The sequence below is a fragment of the Aspergillus viridinutans genome (assembly GCF_018404265.1).
Source record: "Aspergillus viridinutans IFM 47045 DNA, scaffold_14, whole genome shotgun sequence".
In the NCBI taxonomy this organism is placed as follows: domain Eukaryota; kingdom Fungi; phylum Ascomycota; class Eurotiomycetes; order Eurotiales; family Aspergillaceae; genus Aspergillus; species Aspergillus viridinutans.
The window spans coordinates 709397-731259 of NW_025091230.1; the positions used below are offsets into that span (position 1 = coordinate 709397).

At 50.9% G+C, this 21863-nt stretch overlaps 11 protein-coding genes across 11 annotated transcripts; 4 read left to right on the plus strand and 7 right to left on the minus strand.

The window, feature by feature from the left end:
* Window positions 1-291: 291 nt before the first annotated feature.
* Aspvir_003313 (sulfotransferase family protein) lies at window positions 292-1236 on the minus strand (the record flags this gene model as incomplete). The annotated part of the gene is made up of 2 exons (XM_043274898.1): window positions 292-996; window positions 1048-1236. 2 exons carry the CDS (start codon window positions 1234-1236, stop codon window positions 292-294), a joined length of 894 nt encoding a protein of 297 aa, XP_043130833.1.
* Window positions 1237-2680: 1444 nt separating this feature from the next.
* Window positions 2681-3521, minus strand: Aspvir_003314 (uncharacterized protein; the record flags this gene model as incomplete). The annotated part of the gene is made up of 2 exons (XM_043274899.1): window positions 2681-3188; window positions 3235-3521. The coding sequence occupies 2 exons, from the start codon at window positions 3519-3521 to the stop codon at window positions 2681-2683; spliced, it is 795 nt and encodes a 264-aa protein (XP_043130834.1).
* Window positions 3522-4301: 780 nt separating this feature from the next.
* On the plus strand, window positions 4302-5952 carry Aspvir_003315 (cytochrome P450; the record flags this gene model as incomplete). The annotated part of the gene is made up of 3 exons (XM_043274900.1): window positions 4302-4882; window positions 4934-5318; window positions 5365-5952. The coding sequence occupies 3 exons, from the start codon at window positions 4302-4304 to the stop codon at window positions 5950-5952; spliced, it is 1554 nt and encodes a 517-aa protein (XP_043130835.1).
* Window positions 5953-8083: 2131 nt separating this feature from the next.
* On the minus strand, window positions 8084-8554 carry Aspvir_003316 (uncharacterized protein; the record flags this gene model as incomplete). Its single annotated transcript, XM_043274901.1, has 3 exons — window positions 8084-8088; window positions 8121-8314; window positions 8391-8554. The coding sequence occupies 3 exons, from the start codon at window positions 8552-8554 to the stop codon at window positions 8084-8086; spliced, it is 363 nt and encodes a 120-aa protein (XP_043130836.1).
* Window positions 8555-9539: 985 nt separating this feature from the next.
* Window positions 9540-10625, minus strand: Aspvir_003317 (F-box protein; the record flags this gene model as incomplete). Its single annotated transcript, XM_043274902.1, has 6 exons — window positions 9540-9878; window positions 9937-10171; window positions 10215-10266; window positions 10334-10361; window positions 10417-10453; window positions 10504-10625. The coding sequence occupies 6 exons, from the start codon at window positions 10623-10625 to the stop codon at window positions 9540-9542; spliced, it is 813 nt and encodes a 270-aa protein (XP_043130837.1).
* Window positions 10626-11303: 678 nt separating this feature from the next.
* Aspvir_003318 (uncharacterized protein) lies at window positions 11304-12440 on the plus strand (the record flags this gene model as incomplete). The annotated part of the gene is made up of 1 exon (XM_043274903.1): window positions 11304-12440. The coding sequence occupies one exon, from the start codon at window positions 11304-11306 to the stop codon at window positions 12438-12440; it is 1137 nt and encodes a 378-aa protein (XP_043130838.1).
* An 898-nt stretch (window positions 12441-13338) lies between these two features.
* On the plus strand, window positions 13339-13869 carry Aspvir_003319 (uncharacterized protein; the record flags this gene model as incomplete). Its single annotated transcript, XM_043274904.1, has 1 exon — window positions 13339-13869. One exon carries the CDS (start codon window positions 13339-13341, stop codon window positions 13867-13869), a length of 531 nt encoding a protein of 176 aa, XP_043130839.1.
* Window positions 13870-14643: 774 nt separating this feature from the next.
* On the minus strand, window positions 14644-15017 carry Aspvir_003320 (uncharacterized protein; the record flags this gene model as incomplete). The annotated part of the gene is made up of 2 exons (XM_043274905.1): window positions 14644-14650; window positions 14758-15017. 2 exons carry the CDS (start codon window positions 15015-15017, stop codon window positions 14644-14646), a joined length of 267 nt encoding a protein of 88 aa, XP_043130840.1.
* A 1335-nt stretch (window positions 15018-16352) lies between these two features.
* On the minus strand, window positions 16353-17283 carry Aspvir_003321 (5'/3'-nucleotidase SurE; the record flags this gene model as incomplete). The annotated part of the gene is made up of 2 exons (XM_043274906.1): window positions 16353-17062; window positions 17112-17283. 2 exons carry the CDS (start codon window positions 17281-17283, stop codon window positions 16353-16355), a joined length of 882 nt encoding a protein of 293 aa, XP_043130841.1.
* Window positions 17284-18220: 937 nt separating this feature from the next.
* Aspvir_003322 (uncharacterized protein) lies at window positions 18221-19030 on the plus strand (the record flags this gene model as incomplete). The annotated part of the gene is made up of 1 exon (XM_043274907.1): window positions 18221-19030. The coding sequence occupies one exon, from the start codon at window positions 18221-18223 to the stop codon at window positions 19028-19030; it is 810 nt and encodes a 269-aa protein (XP_043130842.1).
* Window positions 19031-19135: 105 nt separating this feature from the next.
* On the minus strand, window positions 19136-21704 carry Aspvir_003323 (uncharacterized protein; the record flags this gene model as incomplete). The annotated part of the gene is made up of 7 exons (XM_043274908.1): window positions 19136-19234; window positions 19280-19303; window positions 19360-19875; window positions 20000-20556; window positions 20603-20877; window positions 20925-21531; window positions 21557-21704. The coding sequence occupies 7 exons, from the start codon at window positions 21702-21704 to the stop codon at window positions 19136-19138; spliced, it is 2226 nt and encodes a 741-aa protein (XP_043130843.1).
* Window positions 21705-21863: the final 159 nt, after the last annotated feature.

The following is a 21863-nucleotide window of genomic DNA, read 5'->3' on the forward strand; positions in this document are numbered from 1 at the left end:
CTGGTTGTAAATATTTCCTGCGCAGCTGATGTCCTCTCTTGCTGTAATGACGCGCCCCTTCTGGTATAGCCTCACGAGTATCTCTCTGCAATCTCCAGGAAAGTGCGCGCTACAGTGTAGTCTACCACATCTCGCCAGTTGGATCAATTGTTCTATGGTGACAACATATAAATAGTCGACGTTGCTCGGTCTAAAGCACTATCTAAGCATAAGAAAATCTACCATACATGCTCCACAAAACACCAAGGTATAAAGGCTTGAAAAACAGATAAAACCAGAGCACCAGCAGCTCTACTCCACCAAAGACATCACAAACAACGACAAAACAGCCATCGCAAGAACAACCAACCACAAGAAAATCCCCAGCACCATCGCCACCCGCTTATAATACCGCAAATAGCCCGCCTCATTGCCATGCGGGAACGGGTTCGGCCTCTGCCGCCCCAAAAACTCACACAGAGGTCCCCACCCATCCTGACACTTGAAGACCAGCAACCTCTCCCTCGGCACGATACTCTTCACCCACGCACTGTGCGCATGGTACAGCTCCTCCGACGGCTCGGCCTCGACTCCGAACCGCTCGGACGCAAGCCGCATCCACCCGCGGTAGAGATCGTTGGCTGCCACGACGCCGGGAACCCAGTATCCGATCCAGCGGAAGCAGTCAGAGCGCAGGTCGATCCCGAAGCCGCGCCATGAGCGCAGCCAGACAGCCGCGGAGGTGCGTTCTGTCAGGATGACTTTGGCGTCGGGGTACATTTCCAGGAGATCCGGTAGGCATGCACTGCCGGGGACCTCGAGGGTGACCTCGCTGCCTTGGAGGAGCTTGGCGAGCTTGCGCCGCCGGAGAGCCGTGTCCTTTGTGTGGACTATGGCGGCGCTTTGGCGGAGGTTGTCGAATTGGCAGAGGGGTTCGGCGAGGTGGAAGCATGGGCCGTAGCCTAGTTCTTCGAGGGCGCGCTTCATGCTGATTGTGCCGGTGCGGGGGAGTCCGGCCTGGGTGTGTTAGTTATGTGTCAGTTTTGTTTTGTTGCTGGGTAGACGTACCACGATGACTTTCATGGTTCCTGCATGGTGTACACCTGATGTGACTTGGAGTTTTGCGTCTGCTTTGGGGTCGGGGCTGGTGATCGTGAGGCCAGATTGAAGGACCAGGCCTAGGGTGTGGATGCTGAGCTTGTAGTAGAGCCAGGAGTTGGACTTGTGCATGTCCATTTGCAGTTTTGTGGTCTCCATTGTGAGATGTGCTTTAGAGTTGTTGAGATGAGTGGTAAGTGAAGAAGTGATCGACTTTGACGCGCATTGAGTGCGTATTAGTAGACTTCCGACCCTAGGAAGTTGACTCTATTGAGGTGATATGGCCCCCATCGCGAAACCCACAACACGAACATAGCCCTCTTCAATCCAACATTTCTAACAGAAATAGCCTACTTGCTTTACTTCAGTGGATTACTCGAATTGCTGTGAATAACATCAATTCTGACATCAGATAGTTGGGGCCGTTGGCGGTCCAATAAGCATCGCCAAGTGATCTTGACGATCTTGACTTGTTCCAGCCAAGGGCAGCCCCAACACGAGGCATCCTGAATTAATAACCTTAATCCAGATAATTTTAGCCCCTCATGCAACTTGCGCCTCCCAGCAGACCCTTATCTGGAACCCACACGAGGCTCTGCATGAAGCATTTGGCCCCAATAGTGAAACATCCCCTCGTGAGCCTTCAGCTTGGGCAGCTTGCAGTCAAAACCTGCAACATCCGATCAGGGGTTTACTTCTGATATCAAAATAACCATGTGTGCCTCGCGTGGGTGATCTTCATGACTAGAATATTGCCGGATCGAGATGCGTAAACCCCCATGGGGCTAAGAGCCCAGCGACTCTGTGGACAAGGCTGCTTCACCCTCTACTCCTCTCCTTCGCCCCTAAGTGGTGGTCGGAATTGAAGAAGATTATCAGAGGCAATTTTCTTCGTATCTAGTGGTGAATAAGTGTCGTGTCTAATATTAGACCAGATCAACGTTACATCTTCATCGTATAGGACCCTGCGGCGGAATTAGAAGCTTCATACATTCGTGAATGTTCTTGTTTATGGTAGTATGCCTCGGGCGAAGCCTTCCAGCAGTAGGTCGTTTGGGCTATCTTGTCCTTATCCTACAGGCACATAGAACTTTTCTGTCAGGGGTCGAACGGGTATGATCATATGTGAAGAAAGAAGCGCATGCCAACTTATCCGCGATTTATATGTAGTTAGATCGAATGAACAGCTTGTATACTGCACTCAGTACTGTTTTTGTCAATGCTTCATGTAAATATATGTTGTGACAACAGAGAGACAAACACATTTGCGAAAGGTCTCCAGAGAGAAATGCCTATAGGTCTGTAAATTGTATTAATATATTATTCTCTTCGTGATTTAGTTGAGTGACTTTAGTCACAATTTGTAGATAGTTATCGTGAGAAATTACGGAACCCTCCAGTTTCCTCCAAGCATATTGACTAGATTACACCGATCAAGGAACAATATGTAGGGAGTGATGCTATGAGTGGGTAGATCCAAGCAAATGATGAGATTGAACAAACAATGTTAAGCAAAGTAAATACATAAAACAATCAGCGATAGAATGATAAACTTGTAGCACCAGAGAACCCATGGCTCCTAAAGCAACGTCAACAACACATCTCAAATCTCCTCATCCTTAAGTGAATCAGCTTTTCCTGCCGTCAAAACCACCACCTTCCTCGCAGTCAGAGCAACCGCCGTGGCAGACAGCGTAATGATATACTCCATAACAATGACCATGAGGAAATGCAGCCAAATCCCCGTGTCATCCTCCGACATTGGGTTCAACACGGACCCATCCCCGGAAAACAACGATCCAGCCGAGAACGCCAAGCGGACACTCATAAAGGGCACACAGAGCAAAGCACAAACGACAGCCGCGCGCTCCGTGCGGTAGAACTTCACCCGGACCTTCAGCATTGTGAATACGGCGAGGATGACAATCCCAGCAAAAAGGGCGATGAAGAGGATGATGCCGGCGCGCATCAAGCGGAGGTCTTCTGCTTGGCTATCCCGGCTTGTGTAGAGGTCTCGGCCTCCGTATGCGGTCATCACCGTCGCCGCTATGGTGATCATTTGCAGCGGGATAAAAACCCAGAGAGGCAGGCCTTTGTATACGGGGGCGTTGCTGCGATCGGTGTTAGAAGATGTGCCGGGTAGAGGAGGTGACTTACGCTCGGATCAAAAGTGCTATCAAGAGACACAAGACTGGTGCGAGTCCGATTGTGTCTAGGAGGGTGGCTGTCGTCAGGAGATTGGATTTTGCAGGGTCCATAGCTGCCAGGCCCAGTCCTGCGGCAGCGATTCGCAAGCCGGAGAGGATGATGAGCGGAATCACGATCGGACGCCATGTGTAGGGGTGCTTGTTGCCATGCAGAAGAATGATGAAGATAATAGCAGGGACGATGGGGGCGTAGAATGCGAGTTCGATCAGGTAAATTGCGTCTCGTAGGGCGAACATGGTGAGCTTGGAAATGTCAAACAGATGGGCGGGACAGTTGAGCTTGAGGAGGTTCTAGATGAATTTCTAAATCTACCGTGTTATGAAAAGGACGATAAAGAACTATAACTACAGATTGCTTCGATCATTGCCATCGAGATGCCACGGCTATCATTGCTGATTCCTAGAGGCGTGATATCCATCCGGCGGCCCCATGGCCCCCATCTGACACACATCGCAGAGGCGAGGCAAAATTAATCACATACGAGACATCCCAAAGTCTCTGAGCAATGATGTTGCAAGATGCAGTCTACTGATCTATACAATATACAAAGACGCATGGATTGTACCGTATACTAAGACACATGGAGTGTGATGAGTGGGGGCGATCCCTGCACCGCCCTAATCTCGTAGTTAAGGTTTAGTGATGAATCCCCACTCAATAGAAGCACTGCCATGGATACCAAGCAATCATCAGCCAAGCCTGGTGTTTCAGTCTTACAGGGGTTATTTTCAGAGGATCTGCTGTTAGTATACGGGAACTTGGCCCCAAAAAGCCAGAAATAGATACAACATCACGATTCACGACACAACCATCACAGAATCAGCCTTGACCCCTTGGGAACGAATATATAAGAGCTCAACGACAGACTCACTTTTGACACAACAAATCAAACAGAATCGCACCCAACAGTATGCTTGAAGCTGAATACCTGGCCTACCTCGTCGTCTCTTCACCACTCCAACTCTGCATCTACTCCACCAGCGACGACTCCTGGTCCTCAACACCCGAATACAACCATGCTCGCTCTACTTCTCATCCTAGTCGCTCTCGCGAGCTACTTCCTCGTCAGACTGCGCCAGCAACGCAGCATGTTCAAAAATCTCCCTGGTCCGCCGCATCACGCTATCTGGGGTCACTTTTTAATCATGCAAGAAATCGCAAGCACTCTACCCCCTGATGCAACTCCACAGCTGTTCGCGCACTTGATGCGCCAGCGGTACGGTCTCGGTGACTTCTTCTACCTTGATCTGTGGCCGCTCGCGCCCCCGCAGCTTGTCATTGCCCATCCGGAACTGGCGACACAGATTGTCCACAAGATGAATCTTCCCAAAGAGTCGGCTGTCATGCAGAAGTGGACGGGTCCTATCCTTGGCGAGAAGTCTATGGTCTCTGCGAATGGACATGACTGGTTCATTGCTCGCAAGTCTTTCACTCCGGGCTTTCAGCCACGGAAGCTGTTGCAGCATGTTCCGAATATCGTGGATGAGGCGCTGGCTTTTGCTGATGTGCTAAGAGAACATGCTCAAAGGAATGATATCTTCAGAATGGAAGATCTAGGCGCAAGGATGATATTTAACATTTCGGCTTGGGTGATCTTGTAAGCCACACATCCTTTGTCGCGGATCAAACATCAACTGACAGAGAATAGGGGAATCAAGTGCAACGCGCAGAGGGATGATGATGAATTCCTCGAGCTCTTCCGGAAACAGGCCGCCCTGGCACCTCAGGACTTCTGGTCTCGGTACCTCTACGACGTCAGCCCCCGCCGACACTATCAGAAGTGGAGCAACGGACGTGCTCTAGACCGTTACGTCGGTCGCCTGGTAGACCAACGAGTCGTCAGTGGTCCGACAGCTGTTCTAAGCGAAAAAGCCAAATACTACGCCATCGACGACGCCATTGCTACCAGCCGCACCCTGAACAAGTCTATCCCACCTACCACCGCCATGGATAAATATACCCGGGACATGCTCATCGCGTCCGTCAAGACGCTCATCTTCGCTGGTCACGACACCTCAGCCAGCACTCTCTGCGTAAGTCCTTTGCTCTCTTTACTCTACCACCACTAACAATAGTCAGTATACATACGCCGCCCTAAGCAAACACCCCCAAGTCCTCCACACCCTCCGAGAAGAACACAACACCCTCTTCGGCTCTGACCCCTCCGCCGCCGCGAATCTCCTCCGCAACGATCCAAATCTCGTCAACAACCTACCCTACACCCTCGCCGTCATCAAAGAAGCCCTCCGCCTCTGGCCCCCAACAGGCGTCAGCCTCCGCCGCGGCCAACCAGAGCAAACCCTCCTCGCAGACGGCAAGGAATGGCCCACATACCCCTTCGCCGTGCTCGTCAACAACTGCGCGACCATGCGCCGGGAAGATCTCTTCAAGGACGCGGAGAGATTCTATCCCGAACGGCACCTCGTTACCGACCCCGCGGATCCGTACTTTGTCCCGCGCGACGCATGGAGACCGTTTGAGAAGGGACCGCGGATGTGTCTGGGCCAGACGTTGGCTTTGATGCAGTTGAAGATCGCCTTGGTGATGACGGTGCGGACGTTTGACTTTGAGATTGTTTATGAGGAGGGGACGTTCATGTATCAGGTTCTGGATGTCACGGCTAAGCCGTCGCTAGGCTTGCCGACTAGAGTCAGGTTGATTGAGTAGTATATGCTTTGGGTTTGCTATTTGCAGGAGTTGTATATAGCGAAGCAGGTGTTTCTGCAGGTTTTCAATTATTTAGCAATGTTGATATTTTAGACGTTTTTTCAGTTGCTGTCCGGCTGTGATTGTCTCTATTTTGACAATGCATATCTAGTGACGCTGAGTAGTCTGAGGGACTCTGCGCCATCTACATAGAGTAGCCGGGATATTCAGCAAAATAAACTATCAGAAGAAGTGTGCATTATTTCGAAATCTCTCTCTTCGTTCCTTTCCGTACTCTTTGGCTGCTACAAAAGGTATTGGTGTCAGTTTAGGGCATGGAAAGGATGTTAGGGCTCACACTTTATATTCGGAGGGAGCGGCACCAACAGAAAGATACAGCAAATTCAATGTGATGCCGCAGACATGAAATTCACAGCACTATCTTAAATAATGGATAAGGAAAATAATAGAATTATTAGTAATATAAATATTACACCCTAGAAAATAATGGTTCTCAAGAACTAGGTAAGAGTAAGATATTCTGGAAGATAGCGAGGCAATAGGTCAGTGGAGCAGAGCAAACTGTAATTGTAATTTAGTACAGCTAAAGCTAGTTGTGAGTAAAGTAAGTAGTAGCGAGCTTGACTGGGATTCAACCAGCGATGTTTCAGAAGCTCTGTAAACCCGACTACTCATTTGTAAAACTCAGCAGTTTCTCAGGGCTGTTTCCTTCATCTGAGTTACGAGTAGGTATGATACCAGCAGGCTTCTGGGTGCCGCCTAGGACACTCTCCCCAATCCTGGACCCTGGAAGAAAGCTCCAACCGAAACGGCTGCGGAAGACTTGCTGCCCACTCAAGGATCCTTGTCCTGTCCTCACGATTTGCATACATATCCACGAGTAGTTCCCGAATTGGAGCCGACTCACTTGTGTTGTCGAATACATACTTTATCACATCACGAGGGGGGTACCAACATGCCCCATCTTTTGCTATTGACCTGCTTTTCTCCACAATAGCGTCAATGGCCCTGTTTCGCAACTGGTAGTCCAGTATTTTATCACCCAGGACATATGCCTTAGCTAAGTCAAGGTATTCAGAACTTCCTGTTGGCCCTGGTTCATCACAAAACACAGGAAGTGTGCCACAGTAGAGGCAGTGCACATATAGCGCAAATATTTCTGGATCATCGTCTGGTAAGTGGATAGTGCGTTGCTGAGACTCCTTCCAATGACCCGCCATGGCCTTGCCGAAGAATAAAGAGGAGGCGCGGAGCAGCTTTTCATGGACGATGAACACTTCTTGCTCAGCTCCTACCACTATATCGACTGTTCTTCCCCGAAGTCTTTGGCAAGAATTAGCATGTAGCAAACCACTACAAGCGGGTACTTACTTACTACCCTCATCCTTCGACGTTCGGACCCTCTTTGAAGGCATCGCTTTCGTGAAAGATGACCACTGGCCTCGACTCTCGAATGTGGTGCTACGATATTTGTTGATGTAATGTAGCCGCTGGGACGTCAGGAATGGTTGGATTTAGTATCTTAGACGCCTACTGTGCGATGCCTAGCTGCACCTCACTCAGGAGAAAAGGGTTGATGCTGACTGTGTGCGACTTATAAGAGAGAGTAGAATGGGATAAGCGCATGGTATTGCCTTGAAGAGAGTGAAAATATCTACGTGAGGTGTGAAAAGAGAGAGGGAGGTGGGAGGTGCAAGCCGCGCTAACCAGATGTGGCAGCGGAGGCCAGTATAGTGTTCTCACAGTGACTCTACAACATACATAGAAAGGACAGCTAAGTTGCTAGGGTGCCTACTTACTACACCTAATGTCATGTATGACGTGGTGGGTCATATACGGGCTCAAACAATCTACATAGAAATGTGTCTACAAATCAGCGAGGCGTCCATCTATGAGCAAAATGATGTATATGCATGGCATTGAGCCCACTACTTAACATAGTAGATCTCTTGAAGATAATATCATGTACGGGCTAAACATTCCTAGACTATGCTATATTCCACCGATAAAAATGACGCACGTTCTGGTTCCTTTTTTCGTTCTAGAAGTACAATATGCTACCGAGCGACTTTGTGCCAGAGCCGAACAGACCGCCAACTCCAATTTATCAGCAGCGTCAGCAATCCTGTCCTTATACTCGCTAAGCAACTGTTTAGTCCTCGTCAAACCCTTAATGGCTTCTTCCAGCTTGTGGTACTTCTCCCCCGCTTCGATGATACCAATGACCATATACCCAACGACACCTCCCATCATGGAAATTACGCCAGCCACCAACGTGCCCATGAACCCAAACATGGCGGTCAAGGTCGGGCCCAGGACAACGAAGATGGCGATACTGGCAGCATGAACTGCCGCTTCGGCACTGTATCCGTAATTTTTAAAATGATCGACCATGCCTCCAATCTCGCCTGGACTCCACCCTCCCACTTCGTGATCACCTCGTCGATGGGCGGCTGTCTACCCCTGCATCCAAGTTCTTGTATTTCTGACGTGCAAAGGCCTCTATCTGCATGAACCGCTCGTGGATGCCTTGGAGGAGGTGCTTAGGCTTGTGTGTATCGTAGATGACGTGGGCGAAGTTCGAGCGGAGAAGCCGGTTCATGGTGGTAATGATATTGTTGGATTTGTTGCATATGAACAGCAGGTCTGAGGTGATGTCGAAGACAAGGTCTGTCTGACCTGCTGCTCGCGCCTGGGGTTATCTGGTCTGATGATGGACGTCAATATTGCCCATGATATAGTGGTTCTATGTAGTGAAGCGTGGTCTGAAGTGATGAGGACATTGGGTAAGTGTCCTCTGTTAACCTGATCTCTACTCGATGGATCAAACAGACTATCATTATCTTGAATGACCTCCTAGGCGCTGCTTCTGGTCTTATCGTCACAGCTATTATAGACGCTATTGCTAGTGAGCAAAAGTATCAAAGGTTGAGGAGGCGACTTAGGCTCTCACTGATACCAAGAATACAGCCTGAAGTACAGAGAGCAGATCGCCTGTGCAGCGGATGACGTGATTCTAACAGTCAAGCTGGCTAAGACGGAAGCTGAGAAGAGCGGATAGGAGACGAATTGATGATAGTTCGACGTCTTTCTTTGCTTGATGAGCGACGGTTGCTGTAGGTAGGAGCTCTCATCTGAGTAAATGAGAATAGTGAATTTGGTATGTCTACTAAGGTCCGCGTTGAGAGAAAGTCGAGGCGTTTTTCATTGAAATTCGGAATGTATGACTTCCTCCTCGACATGTAACGAACTGTTGACGTTGGCCAAGGTGCGTTGTTTCTATTGCACTCATGGATATATTGTGGACTGACGAGTTCAATCTCTGCTAATCGACAGCTACAGTACAGGAGATATCCAGAAGGATTGAGCCAATCGGCATGCCGAATTGAAACAGTTCACTCTTGTAACATTCGTAATCAGCTATCCAGCTAGGCCTTCGAGCTTAACTGTTTAGATGGAAACAGCCGCAAGCTTTTCCAAGTAGTAGCTTCGAATCTGCTCGCAGACGCCCCAAATTCTCCTCCAGTTGGCAAGCCCAAGAATGTAATCATCGTTCTCGCATGTGTACTGACTCTTCTTCTGGATGCTTAGAAGTAGCTCAGAAGCTTTGCCTCTGACTCCTGGGATTGGAAAGTATCAATCTCGCCAATTTCCCAGAGCCACGGCATTTCACGTTGCAACTTGTCCTTCCAAAGGATGGGTGACAGGGTAGTAGTATGCATCGTCCATGAAACAGCCTTCAGTGTGAGAATAGAGTCAGCTGGAAGGAGCTTAAGGATCTCTTGTCGCAGCTCAGATGGGAGCCTATTGAAAATATCCTGATTCTGGGAGTGCTGATTCGGCCCCGCCTTTTTGTCCACGCAATTTATGATAGGATCAAGATCGGCGTCCAGCCAGGGAATTTTAACCGGGTTTACTACCAAAAGCTGGCTGTCATAAGTGTGTATTATTTTTCCCTAAGTGAGAACCGAAACTTCAACTTACCTCTTGACCTTTAACGGTGCACCAGACCTGTTCTGCAGGGGGCCCTGGTTCGCCATAACTGAGCTCTAGTCGGACGTGCCGCTGCCCATTCAAGTCTTCAAAGACATTGAACAGTATATCTCCCTTGATCGGCTCAGACTTTCCCTTGCGGATACACCTCTGGAGGATATCCTCGTAGCAAACTGAATGGAAAGGAAATACATGGGGTTCCCCAATGTTGGCAAAATCATGATAACTACAACAGTTAGGGAAGGATAGGTGAAAGAGGGGAAACATACGCAGTCATAGGGATAACCGCGTCAGAGTCACTGCGGAAGGGGAAGTTCGGATCTTAAAGCGAGGCCAGTTAATTGATTGTAGCTTGTTTAGGCTATAGGAAATTATGGGAGAAACTTACCATCCCCTGCGGCAACCTCAATACCCCCCTACAATACAGGTTTAGCTCCTCTTATTTCGTGACTCGCATTAAGATGGCCTTACGCAATCCCAGTAACGACCGCTGCCAGTGAGAAAAGACCTAAACCCTAATTAGAACATTTTCTTTGCAGTGCTCTCAGCAGAACAGACTTGTCGTTTCCATGCGCTTCAGGATTAACACCTAGAGCACGGAGTTTGTCGAGCCATCCCAGGTCGCAGTCCTTCAGAACTTCGTAGCGGTAATAGTCCTCCTCAATCCCTTCCGGGTCCATATCTACCTGGCTGGAGAATGGACCGCCGCATATTGCGCAAAATATCGCCCACCCGCCCATTTCTAATTCCAAAGTTGATTGTCAATAGTATGGGTCGGGATAAAGGAGAACCTTGGAATTGAGTTCATTCGCGGATAAAAAGGGAAGAAGACGGGGAAATTGAAGAAATAGTGGTGTCTTCTTTTTAGTCAGCAGTCACAGCAGCCTGCCTACCAGGCTACCATCCTAGTCCCCAGTCCGTATCATGGCTACAGTCCAGTCCACCAGAGGTTTGGCGCCGGCTCCACTAGGAGCATCAACCTGCGACAGGAGCCCCTGGTTCAGACAGCTGGTGTTTTATGCTTATTTACATACTCTCCAGATAGATTAAGTGGCGCTTGCAGCAATATCTTCAGCATTCAAGATTGGCTTTCTTGATTAATGCAGTGGTCCGAGCCCAATGGATTATGAACCATTGTCTCAACTCACAGAGACATTGTTGCGAGACATTGACGCCATTCAGGCTGATATACTCGGTTGCTCGGGCTTAAAAGAAACCAGATCCTCCATGGATTCGACTGTTCTTCATTCTTCAACCAATTCATTCATTCTCATTGACTGAGTCTGCGCTGGTCGCTTACATTCTTTCTATCCATCTATTCATTCATTCGCTTCTCATATTCCTTCCATTCTTTTACAATGCCTCAGGCAAAGTCTCTGTCTCTCCTGGCAGCTCTGCTGTTCGCCACCCGTGTCGCAGCCCACGGCCATGTCACCAACGTCGTTGTCAACGGGGTCTACTATGCTGGCTTTAACATTAACAGCTACCCCTACATGTCGGACCCTCCCAAAGTCGCTGCTTGGACCACCCCCAACACCGGCAACGGCCCCATTGCCCCCAGCCAGTACAACTCCGCCGACATCATCTGCCACCAAAACGCCACCAACGCGCAGGCCTATATCGAAATTGCTGCCGGTGATCGCATTCAACTTCAATGGACTGCCTGGCCAGAATCTCACCATGGACCCGTTATTGATATGCTCGCATCATGCGGAAAGTCGTGTACAACTGTCGACAAAACTTCGCTCAAATTCTTCAAGATCGACGGAGTAGGGCTGGTGGATAACTCGGCGGTGCCGGGCACCTGGGGGGACGACCAGCTGATCTCCAACAACAACAGCTGGATGGTCGAAATCCCTAAATCCATTGCGCCCGGCAACTACGTTCTTCGCCACGAGCTGATCGCCCTGCACAGCGCCGGCGAGGAAGGTGGCGCGCAGAACTACCCCCAGTGCTTCAACCTCAAGGTTACCGGATCCGGCACCGACTCACCGGCTGGTACCCTGGGCACGGAGCTGTACACTGAAAGCGATCCCGGCATCGTGGTGAACATCTACTCCTCCATCGCCTCGTACGCCGTCCCCGGTCCCACCATGTACTCCGGCGCCGTCTCCATCACTCAGACCACCTCGGCCATTACCTCGACTGGCACCGCAACCGTCGGCTCAGGCGCCGGCAGCACCCCCGCGGCCTCATCTGCTGCGACGTCCAAATACTCGACCATCGCCGTGCAGGTTCCCACCACTCAGGCTCAGTACACCCCTGTCCCCTCCGGCTCGCCTACGACCTTCAGGACGTCGCCTGCGCCCAGCAATCCCGTCCCCAGCAGCTCTGTCCCTGTTCCTTCTACTCCCCAGCCCACTTCTTCTCCTGGCGGTACTCAGACTGTCTACGGCCAGTGCGGTGGACAGAACTGGACTGGTCCCACTGCCTGTGCTTCCGGCTCGACCTGCAAGAACTGGAACCCTTATTACTCCCAGTGTGTGCCTAACTAGATGATGTACAGTAGTAGATAGTGAGCATTTAGTTATGAAGGTACATTGTATTTGATATCAGTATATAACAGACCATTCAGATGATTGACGTAGGCGAACCCTCAACGACCTAAGCCTTAGTAATATTAAAGTTTCCTGTCTCCGTGAGCGAAAGTAGGTTCGAGGTGTTCTGACCGTCGCCGATCCTGGTAAATCTAGAGTTGCAGCGGAACATCATCTTTCCTTATATGTTGCAAGGTTCTCTAAGCTTCAAAGTATATGCATAAGGCACTTAAATCTTCCATGGAATTGAAGCACTTTTCACTATTTAATTAAATGCCGAGGAATCCCCTGTGGGCTAAAACTTTCTCTTGCTCTCTCTAGCCAATAGAATGGTCGAAGCTTGGTACGAAGATGTAGCCAAGCTACCCTTGGCTGAATAGTCAATCCTTTAGCAATGAGCTTGACAAACTCAGGGATAGTGCCTTAACTAGTCTTCCTTTACGGGAACAGCATCCATCCACACTGTAAGGTAAGCACGCCTTCGTAACCGTTACATGGACTATTCATTCTAGCAATGGCCCCCGGAGTTGACGAATTATGTTAGGAGAAACACGCATACGATCTCAAGTCAGGTGCGCACTTTACTAGACAGATCAGCTAGGGATTATGTACTGCTATTAATATCTCCATCGCTGATAAACTTTCAGAATACGGATCCCTCAGCAGCCGCGGGTTGTAACTGGACCACGAATACGAAGTGGCTGCTACTCTGCAAACCAAGCCTTGAATCCATGCTCGGCCCCCTGAATCCCCACAAGCTTAAAGATCCTAATTTTCCTATCCAAATTCTCGCCTCCTGGTGAAGCTCGATCTTTTCATTTCAATAGAAAATACCAGTATCCTCCCCTCCAACAAGATGCATCTCACCAATACGATTGTCACAGCCCTCCTCCTCGCATCCTCGGCCCTGGCCCAAAGCCAATCCCAATGCGTTACCAGTTGCGAAACATCCCACCTCGAAGTCTCAGCATGCGAAGGTAATGAAACAGGCCAGGCACTCGCCGACTGCACCTGCGCATCGTTCCAGGGCCCATCCGATCCCATGCTTGTCTGCATCCAGTCATGTCCTGCAGCTGATGTCGCCGCATTCGCTGCTGGCATTCCGGCTGAATGTCGCGGTAAACTATTTCCTGACATCACTGTTGCGACTGGCAGTGGCAGTGGCACAGCCAGTCAAACACAGACGAAGAGCTCGTCCTCTACTACCACTACCGGTTCGTCTACTGGCTCCACGACCACTGGTGCTGCTGCCACTGGGACTACGGCTCATGCGACTACTACTACCACTGCGGCCGCCTCGTCGTCTACGAAGACTGGGCTTGCTGCTGCGAATCAGCCGGCGGGAATGGTTATGGCTATTGGTGTGTTGGCAGCATTTGCGATTTGATCCAGAGCAGGGGCAATACTAGATTGGGATGATGGCGCCTATATTATCACTGGCATATGTGTAGGCATGCTTGTCGAGGACACCGACGGTCGATATCTGTTGAATCGCTCATTCCACTGTAATTATGTCATGGTAAACAGGGTACTCTTGTGTCTGGTTACGTTGTTACATTTGTTCTAAGGATATCTTGCTGCCATGTTCACTTTCCATAGAGGTACACATATTACCATGGGCTTGGAAATATACTGTTCAGCCATCCTATTGGGAGTATGGTATATAGGATACTGCTTACTTGGCTGTTCTCCATCCAATACGCATGGCGGCCTTTCATTTATATCAAGGTCGTCTGCGTTTGGCCAAGCACACAGCTCTCAATAACTGAGACATTCCATACCTAGTCCGAAAATGACGGAAATCAGACACACAAAGTCTATCTCGGGAGGCGCATAAAATCCACAAGGCCATGAATTTGGATGAGAGTTTGATAGAAGCAAGGGTATCATGCTGCTGGAGGGAATCAAGCCCACGGAACGCAACAATAGCACGAGCATCTTATTGACAAGAAAGGATGACTCAGAGTAGGATGCGAAGTGATTCTTAGCGTTAATAACTATTTTTAACCATAACAAACATTTATTCAATGGGTAGTTTTGCAAGATGGGCCCTTCTCCCGTGCATGCTTTTGCGAGTGCAGGCTTTCGTATATGAAGAGATGTAGTATTAACACACCGTGGCTTGCCAGCAGTGCAATGAGTTGTTTTTAATTCGAGGCTTTCATGCACTGAGTATAATGAGTAACTATACATATGATCCATGGCCTTGATTATAGCCCTAAGGTGGAGAGAGTCGCAGTAAATATGGCAATAAATGGTCTCCCTGAGAGCACACTCTTCACTTTGTCCTTTGCAATCCTCCGATCCCCTTGCCCCATTTGCCGACTTGGATTCCGTCTCCATGTCACTGGTTCCCTCGGTGGACTCGCGCTTCAGCCGGCGTCTCTCCATCTTCTGCTGTCTTCGCTCAATCCGAGCAGCGACATCCTTGCCTTCCAGATCCAGCCCGTTAAACCATCCCTCCAATCCAACCTCACGAAACAGAAACTCTCGCTCTGCAGCCCACCTCCTTCGGACTCGGGTACGCTCACCCATCGCGACTTGACCCAAGTCTCCTCCCCTCTCCGGAGCAATGTAGCGACCTCTTCTTTCTGCCGGCCATCAAAGTAAATATAACTTGCGACCGTTTCATTCGGCGAGTTGGTCAAGGGTTGGTATGGCGCAACGGCTCTGGTCTACGGCCCGCGAAGATCAAACGTGTCTCCAATGGTAATGGAGACGTCACTCCACATCACATAGTTGTCTTTGCCAGATATAGCCCGGACTTGACGGTCTCCGGGAAAGTCAGCGGGCCGCTAAAAGGGTACATGTTCGTATTGCATTGGGATGGTTCTGTTACGTCTCCTATTCAGAGTCAGACACGTATGTATTTACGATGAGGAGAAGATTAGACGAACCAGGACGACAACCAAGTGCACTCTGCATGACAATCATGCAGAGCTCTAGTAAATGAATATCCCATGATATGGTGCCACGGTTGATTGCGTAGCATAACTAAGCAATAGCATCTGTCGAATAACATACTGACCAGCCCATGCTCGGGGCAACAAATGCCCTTGACAAGTGCCTTTTCTGGACGAGTCTTGCAAGGCATGAGTTAATCCTTCTGGGCATCTATTATTTAACCTTAAATTATTAATGCATGAACTCCATCACAGTAAATATATGTAAGTTACCATCCTAGATAACCCACGAAGCTAGCAGTGGACTGTTATTAGCTGGAGTTAAAGCTTAGATGAGTATATCAGAAGAATAAGGTTAAAGTTTTAGAAAGATAATTAATCTTCAGAAGCAGCCTTAATAGCTTTATCTAAAGATACTCAGTAATAGGAAGAATGGGAATGAGGAGAGGGGCAGGCGACAGGAGAATTAGGAGAAGGGGTATGACAATACAATTCACTACGTAGGCAGTATCACTGGAAGTATTCACCATCCATCAGCTTATCTTCGCAGCAGTGAATGATATGATCATATCAACGGCATGCCCGGCTAGACAAGGCATCTAGGAGACTATTCTTCCACTTCGATATGTAACTGATTTGTGGCGTTTACTTTCTCAGTAGATTGTTGCGATAACCTTGACCAGACGAAGAGGATATCATGCTAAATAAATCTGCTCAGATAGGGCCCATAGGTTAGATTATTAAGAGAATAGGGTTCAGACATATGCAGCCACCAGTATGGGAATTCATGACAGGCTTGTCGGCTCTACAGAGAAGACAGGCATTGATTTCATAATAGCTCCAAGGGTTCAGAGTGCTTTATTCTATGAATGTGACCATCTCCTCTTCAGCAAACTGACCTATTGCGATCGCAGATAGCATCTTTCTTTCTGGCTGCATTACCGCTGCTTTCATGCTCTCTGAGACATCAGGGCAAACAAACCAACAAACCACTCAGCTTATCCAGCACAACCGCCTGCACATCGGCAGCCGCATCGGTCTTGTCACTCCAGCCCACAGAGATACTCACATAGCATCCGTCCGTACCCACGACCGTCGACTCAGTCGGCAGCCGCGAGCTCCCACACGTCTCGACATCATCCGCCGACAACAGCCCCGAGAAGATGCGGGACAGCACGAACTTGAAGTCGTCCGCGCTGGCACACTCAGCGCTCACCTCGGGGAAGTTGACGTTCAGCCAGACCTGGTCGGGCAGGTAGGGCGTCCCCGAGGCGACGATCTGATTGGTGATTTTCGTGGCCAGCTGCGCATACACCTGGCTGTATGCCGGCACGGCCGCGTTCCACGCCGTCTGAGAGCCGGAACTGCCCGAGAAGGCGATCGCGGGGATCCCGGCCTCGGAGGCATAGTGTGCTGCGCCGACTGTGCCGGAGAAGTACACGGCCAGACCGAGGTTCGAGCCCACGTTGGGGCCGGAGACGGCTAGGGCTGGAGGGGCGCCGTTGAAGAACGGGGGCGCCGTGGTGCTGATGCCGTATTTCATTGAGGTGACGGGGTACGAGTTGACGTAGTTGAGACGGGGGTCAGAGGCATTGTAGCCTGTCGCGGGGCTGCCGGAGGGACAGCTGTTGAACTCGCATGGTTCCGTCAGAGTGGTGGGTGTTTTGTCAGAGGAGCCTGAGTTGGTCAGCACGGATTAAGCCGTTGACGAGGGGAACGGGACTACCTGTTCCACTCTGGTTTTCAGCTGGCGCAGACACCACGACGGAGTGTCCAGCTGCGGTCAGGGCCTTGTAGAACTGGCGGATATTAATCTCGGCCCATCCATCGTCGTTGGACGAGACGATGTTGATGGCCTGGGCTGTCAGGGGCAGGAGAACCAGAGGTAGAAGATGCATGGTGATGGTCGACAGCTATGCAGTCTCAATGCTGGGGGCCGACGCTGTATTTAAACAGGCCATCATGCCGCGGTCAATTCACAATGTAACAATGTGAAAACAAGGCAATGAGGAGATTGAGTACCCCATCAGAATAAGCGATGTTGATCTCGGGCATATTTTGGCGCACGTGCAGCATCGGATGGACGGAGTAAGAAAACCAAATAGATTAAGACAGATTAACAGACGGCCACTAGATCATTAGTCCCGGATGTCCTGCCAATCCAGGTAGATTAAGTTATGCAGAAGGGGAAATGCATCCGAGGGTGATGGGTATTTCATATCATGCAATATATTTCCTTCAATTGCCCCAATCATTTCACAGCGTGGAGGCTGAGACATCACCCAAGAGCTTGAATAGCTCTCTCTCGTCGGTCCTCACTTGCCTTTGGGTAGAGAACAGTGTGCTCATTGCCAAATTAATATATCTCCTTAACAAGTCTAGCATTTATTAATCAATGGGTCATCCTACAGGGTCTAGCTATGAGAAGGAATGTCAAATGCTGTCCAAAGTCTTGGTTGCTGCATTCCCAAGTACCGAGTCCTCTGTCAGTAGACACTGAGAACATACAAGGATGTCATAAATAGCCCATGGTAGTAACCATCTCTAAGGTAGTCAACTACTCCTGTCTTAAGAAATACCTCTCTAATAGCTGTACCTCTACTTCTTTCAGCCTAGGTACACACTACCAAGGTCCTGACTTGTCATTGGCCCAGACATGGTATCAGCACAATCTGATTGGCCAGATCATAATCTCCAGCCACTCACAACACCTTGTCAGCCCCACAGCACCCACTGCCATGACGCAATGGGAACTTGCCCCAGAAAATTATTGATAACCGACTCCGGATCCCCATTTTATCTCCAATCTACTCTCTCTCCCTCTGGCATGGCTTCATGCCTACCTTCAACACCACCTCGACCGATCTAGGGCTCGACCACCACATCACCTCCCCCATCGTCGAGCAATATGTCTACCCAACCTTCATCGCCGTCGCCTGGTGCAACGCCCTCGACCTGATCGTGCTCTGCTTCAACACCTTCAAGCGCTACTCCGGCCCCTACTTCTGGTCCCTCCTCGTGGCCTCCTTCTGCATCATCCCCTTTGGCCTCGGCTACGTCCTCAAGATCTACAGCATCACCTCCACAAACTACTTCCTCGAAATCGCCATCCTCGATGCCGGCTGGTCCGGAATGGTCACGGGGCAGTCCCTCGTCCTCTGGTCGCGGCTGAACCTCGTCTTTGATAACCGCCGCGCCCTGAAAGCCCTGCTATACCTGATCATCGTGGACGGGGTCGTGCTGCACACCTCCTGCACGGCGCTCGAGTTCGCGACGAACGCCCTGCGCGGGTCGAACGGGGTCGCGACCGCGTTCGACGTCATGGAGCGCGTGCAGCTCGTCGGCTTCTGTCTGCAGGAACTGCTGCTTTCGGGGCTGTATATCTACAAGGCGGTGCCGCTGCTGAAGATCGATGCGGATCGCCGCTCGCACGGGGTCCTGGTGCAGCTGATCGTCATCAACGTGGTCATTATGGCGTTGGATGTGTCGGTCGTGGTCGTGCAGTATCTGGGCTTCTTTACGTTCCAGGTTACCTTCAAGGCGTTGGTGTATAGCCTCAAGCTGAAGCTGGAGTATGTTATTCTGGGGCGGTTGGTGGAGGTTGCGCATGTGCGGACGCCCGCTGTTGCGCGGATGAGGTTATAGTTTGTATCACTCTTGTCTATATTTATAGATTGCTTCTTGTCTATATGCATTGTCTATATGCATTGTCTATATGCATTGTCAATATACATTGTCTATATAATTTGTCTACTCCGACCTGGCACTCTTGGTCTTCTTGCTCCTCAGCTTCATCATCAGAAACACCATCGCATAGCTCGAGATGCAAAACAGCGCCGTAATCCCGGTCTGCATCGTCAGTATCGTATCCTACCAGAGGGGATTGGGACATACATCTCTCCAGGAGTAATACCGCTCCTTCAAATTAAACGTCCGCGCATAGTCCGCCCCAGTGGAATACGGACAGAACTCACACGCCGTCGCATTCCCATCAACAAATACCCCGGCTTCTCAGCCAGAAACGCAGCCATGTACTCGCCGCACGTCTGTCCCACCGGCGCACTGAACCGCACCAGCTCCGACGGCTCGCAGCGCACCTTCACATCCCAGAGGACCTCACCCAGCAGGCCGCCGACCAGGTACGTGAACGGATCGAGGTAGTACAGCCAGTACCGCCAGAACGGCTGCATCTGCGAGTAGGGCACCACGACGCCGCAGAAGCTGACCAGCCCCGCGCCGATCAGCACGGGGTTCATCACCGCCGCGAAGTACTCGTTGGGTGCGTACGCCGCGATCACCTGCCCGATCGACGTGTACAGGAACTCGTAGATGATCATCTGCAGGTACATGTGCCCCGAGATGCTGGCGGTGGCGGGGAAGCCTGCGGTGAAGTACCAGCAGGCGAAGTAGAGGGTGGCGCAGAGGATGAGGTAGGGGATCTCGGAGACGGTCTGGGCGCCGATGAAGGCGAGCGAGTGGTATATTTTGGACTAGCATGGCATTAGCATTAGCACTGGTGACAAATAAAGGGGCAAGGGGCTGGGTACCTTCTTCTCTCTGGCTTCAAAAATATCTCGGTTGTGCAGGAAGAACGGCTGCATCTGGTTGATGCACCCCGAGCCGCTTCGTCACCATCGTGAACTGGAACCATTTCGACGTCGCGTAGTCGGCCGTGTCCTCGACGTAGTTGGCGTCGGCTTTGCCGCGGGCGTTGAGATCTTGCAGCTGGGCCAGCGCGCTCTGTTTCTGCTCGGACTCGTTCCACACCTGCACCCAATCGATCGGCTTGTCCGTGTTGCCCTGGATCACCTCGACGATGTGCTCGGCGAGGTTCTCGTCGGGAGGACACGGGGCTCCATGCCGGGCGAAGTAGTCCAGGACGATCTGCGAGTCTTTGCCCGTTTCGCCAAAGTACGCCATCTTGCCGCCGCGCGCGAGCAGCAGGAGCGAGTCGAAGGCCTCGAAGAGGACAGCGGAGGGCTGGTGAATCGTGCACAGCATTGCCTGCCCGCCGTCGAACAGTTTCCGCAGAAGCCGGATGATATTGTACGCGGACTGCCCGTCTAAACCACTGGTGGGTTCATCCAGGAAGAGCAGTGTCGGTTTGGCGACCAGTTCCACGCCGAGGGTTACTCTCTTCCGCTGTTCGATGCTCAAACCGGCGCCGGGGACTGTCGCATCGTCAGCCTGCATCTACAGCGTTGGAAGGGTACCTACCTCCAATCAACGCGTCGCCGATATCGCGCAGCTCCAACAGATCAATGATGTGATCTACGTAGGCCAGCTTCTCCTCCCGCGGAACATGAGCCGGCTGGCGCAGCACCACCGAAAAGACCAAAGCCTCCCGGACCGTGGCCGTCGCCTCGTGCACGTCCATCTGCTCGCAGTATCCCGTCGTGCGCTGGAAACTGATTCCTTGCGGCCGGCCGTCAATCAGAATCGAGCCGTAGATCTCGCCGCTGTCCTTGCGCTGGGCCAGCACATCCAGAAGTCTGTCACGTTAGCTACATTGAACTTATGGAGTAGGCGCCGGACTTACGTTGTCTTTCCGGCGCCGGAACATCCCATCAGCGCAACTAGGTTACCTGGCTTCACGAACCCAAAAACCTTATCCAGGAGCTGCTTCTTCTCACCCTGGTAGGGGACATGGTAGTCGAGGTTATGCCAGGTGAAGGTCGACTGCTTGACATGCGACGCCAGTGCGCCCTCCTGCACCGGGGTCGGAGTTTCTTCCGATTTTCTCCCCCGCTTGTACAGCAAAACAGACGATCCGCCCTGGCTATTGAGCAGCTCGAGCCCCATCGCCGTCAAAACGATAAAGAAAATCCAGAAGCCAACAATCACCCCGAAGCTCCGCCAAATGTGATGCCACGAGTAATTGTACTGTGCGCGGATATACTGCGCCCCGAGTATCATGTCACCCTGGCTGCCGGGGATCGAGCACCCCCGGTACGGGGATTCCGAGCCGGGATATCCAGCCCCGTAAGGGATGTAGTCCGGCTGCACGCACTGGAGCGATTTACACACGAACTCGTTGGCCATGAGGGCCTCAAAGGCGTACGCGCCGGGGTTGAGGTAGAAGATCCAGCGGAACCAGACGTGCATTTTCTCGTATGGGATGAGATTACCTACGCCGCTAGTGACGTCTTTAAATAAGGGGAAAGTACTTACCTCCGTAGACGAAGAAAATGGTCGACAGCAGCCCGGTGATCTTGGATGCGTTGCCGAATCGCTTGCAGAGTGCGCCCACGGCACGGAACATCTGCATGAAGCACAGCAACAAAGATGGCGTCCCATCTTGCCACATCGACCTTGACATTAATCCATGATATGACCATCAGCAATGAACTCACCGTTCCCCAGACGGCCGAGGCTGCTGGAATGAGGGTATAATTAGATGGCTTCGCACCAACATGCGCCTATCTGGCAGCGTGAAGGCGCCTCCAAATAACAGAGGGCGGCAAGCCCGCTAATTCCG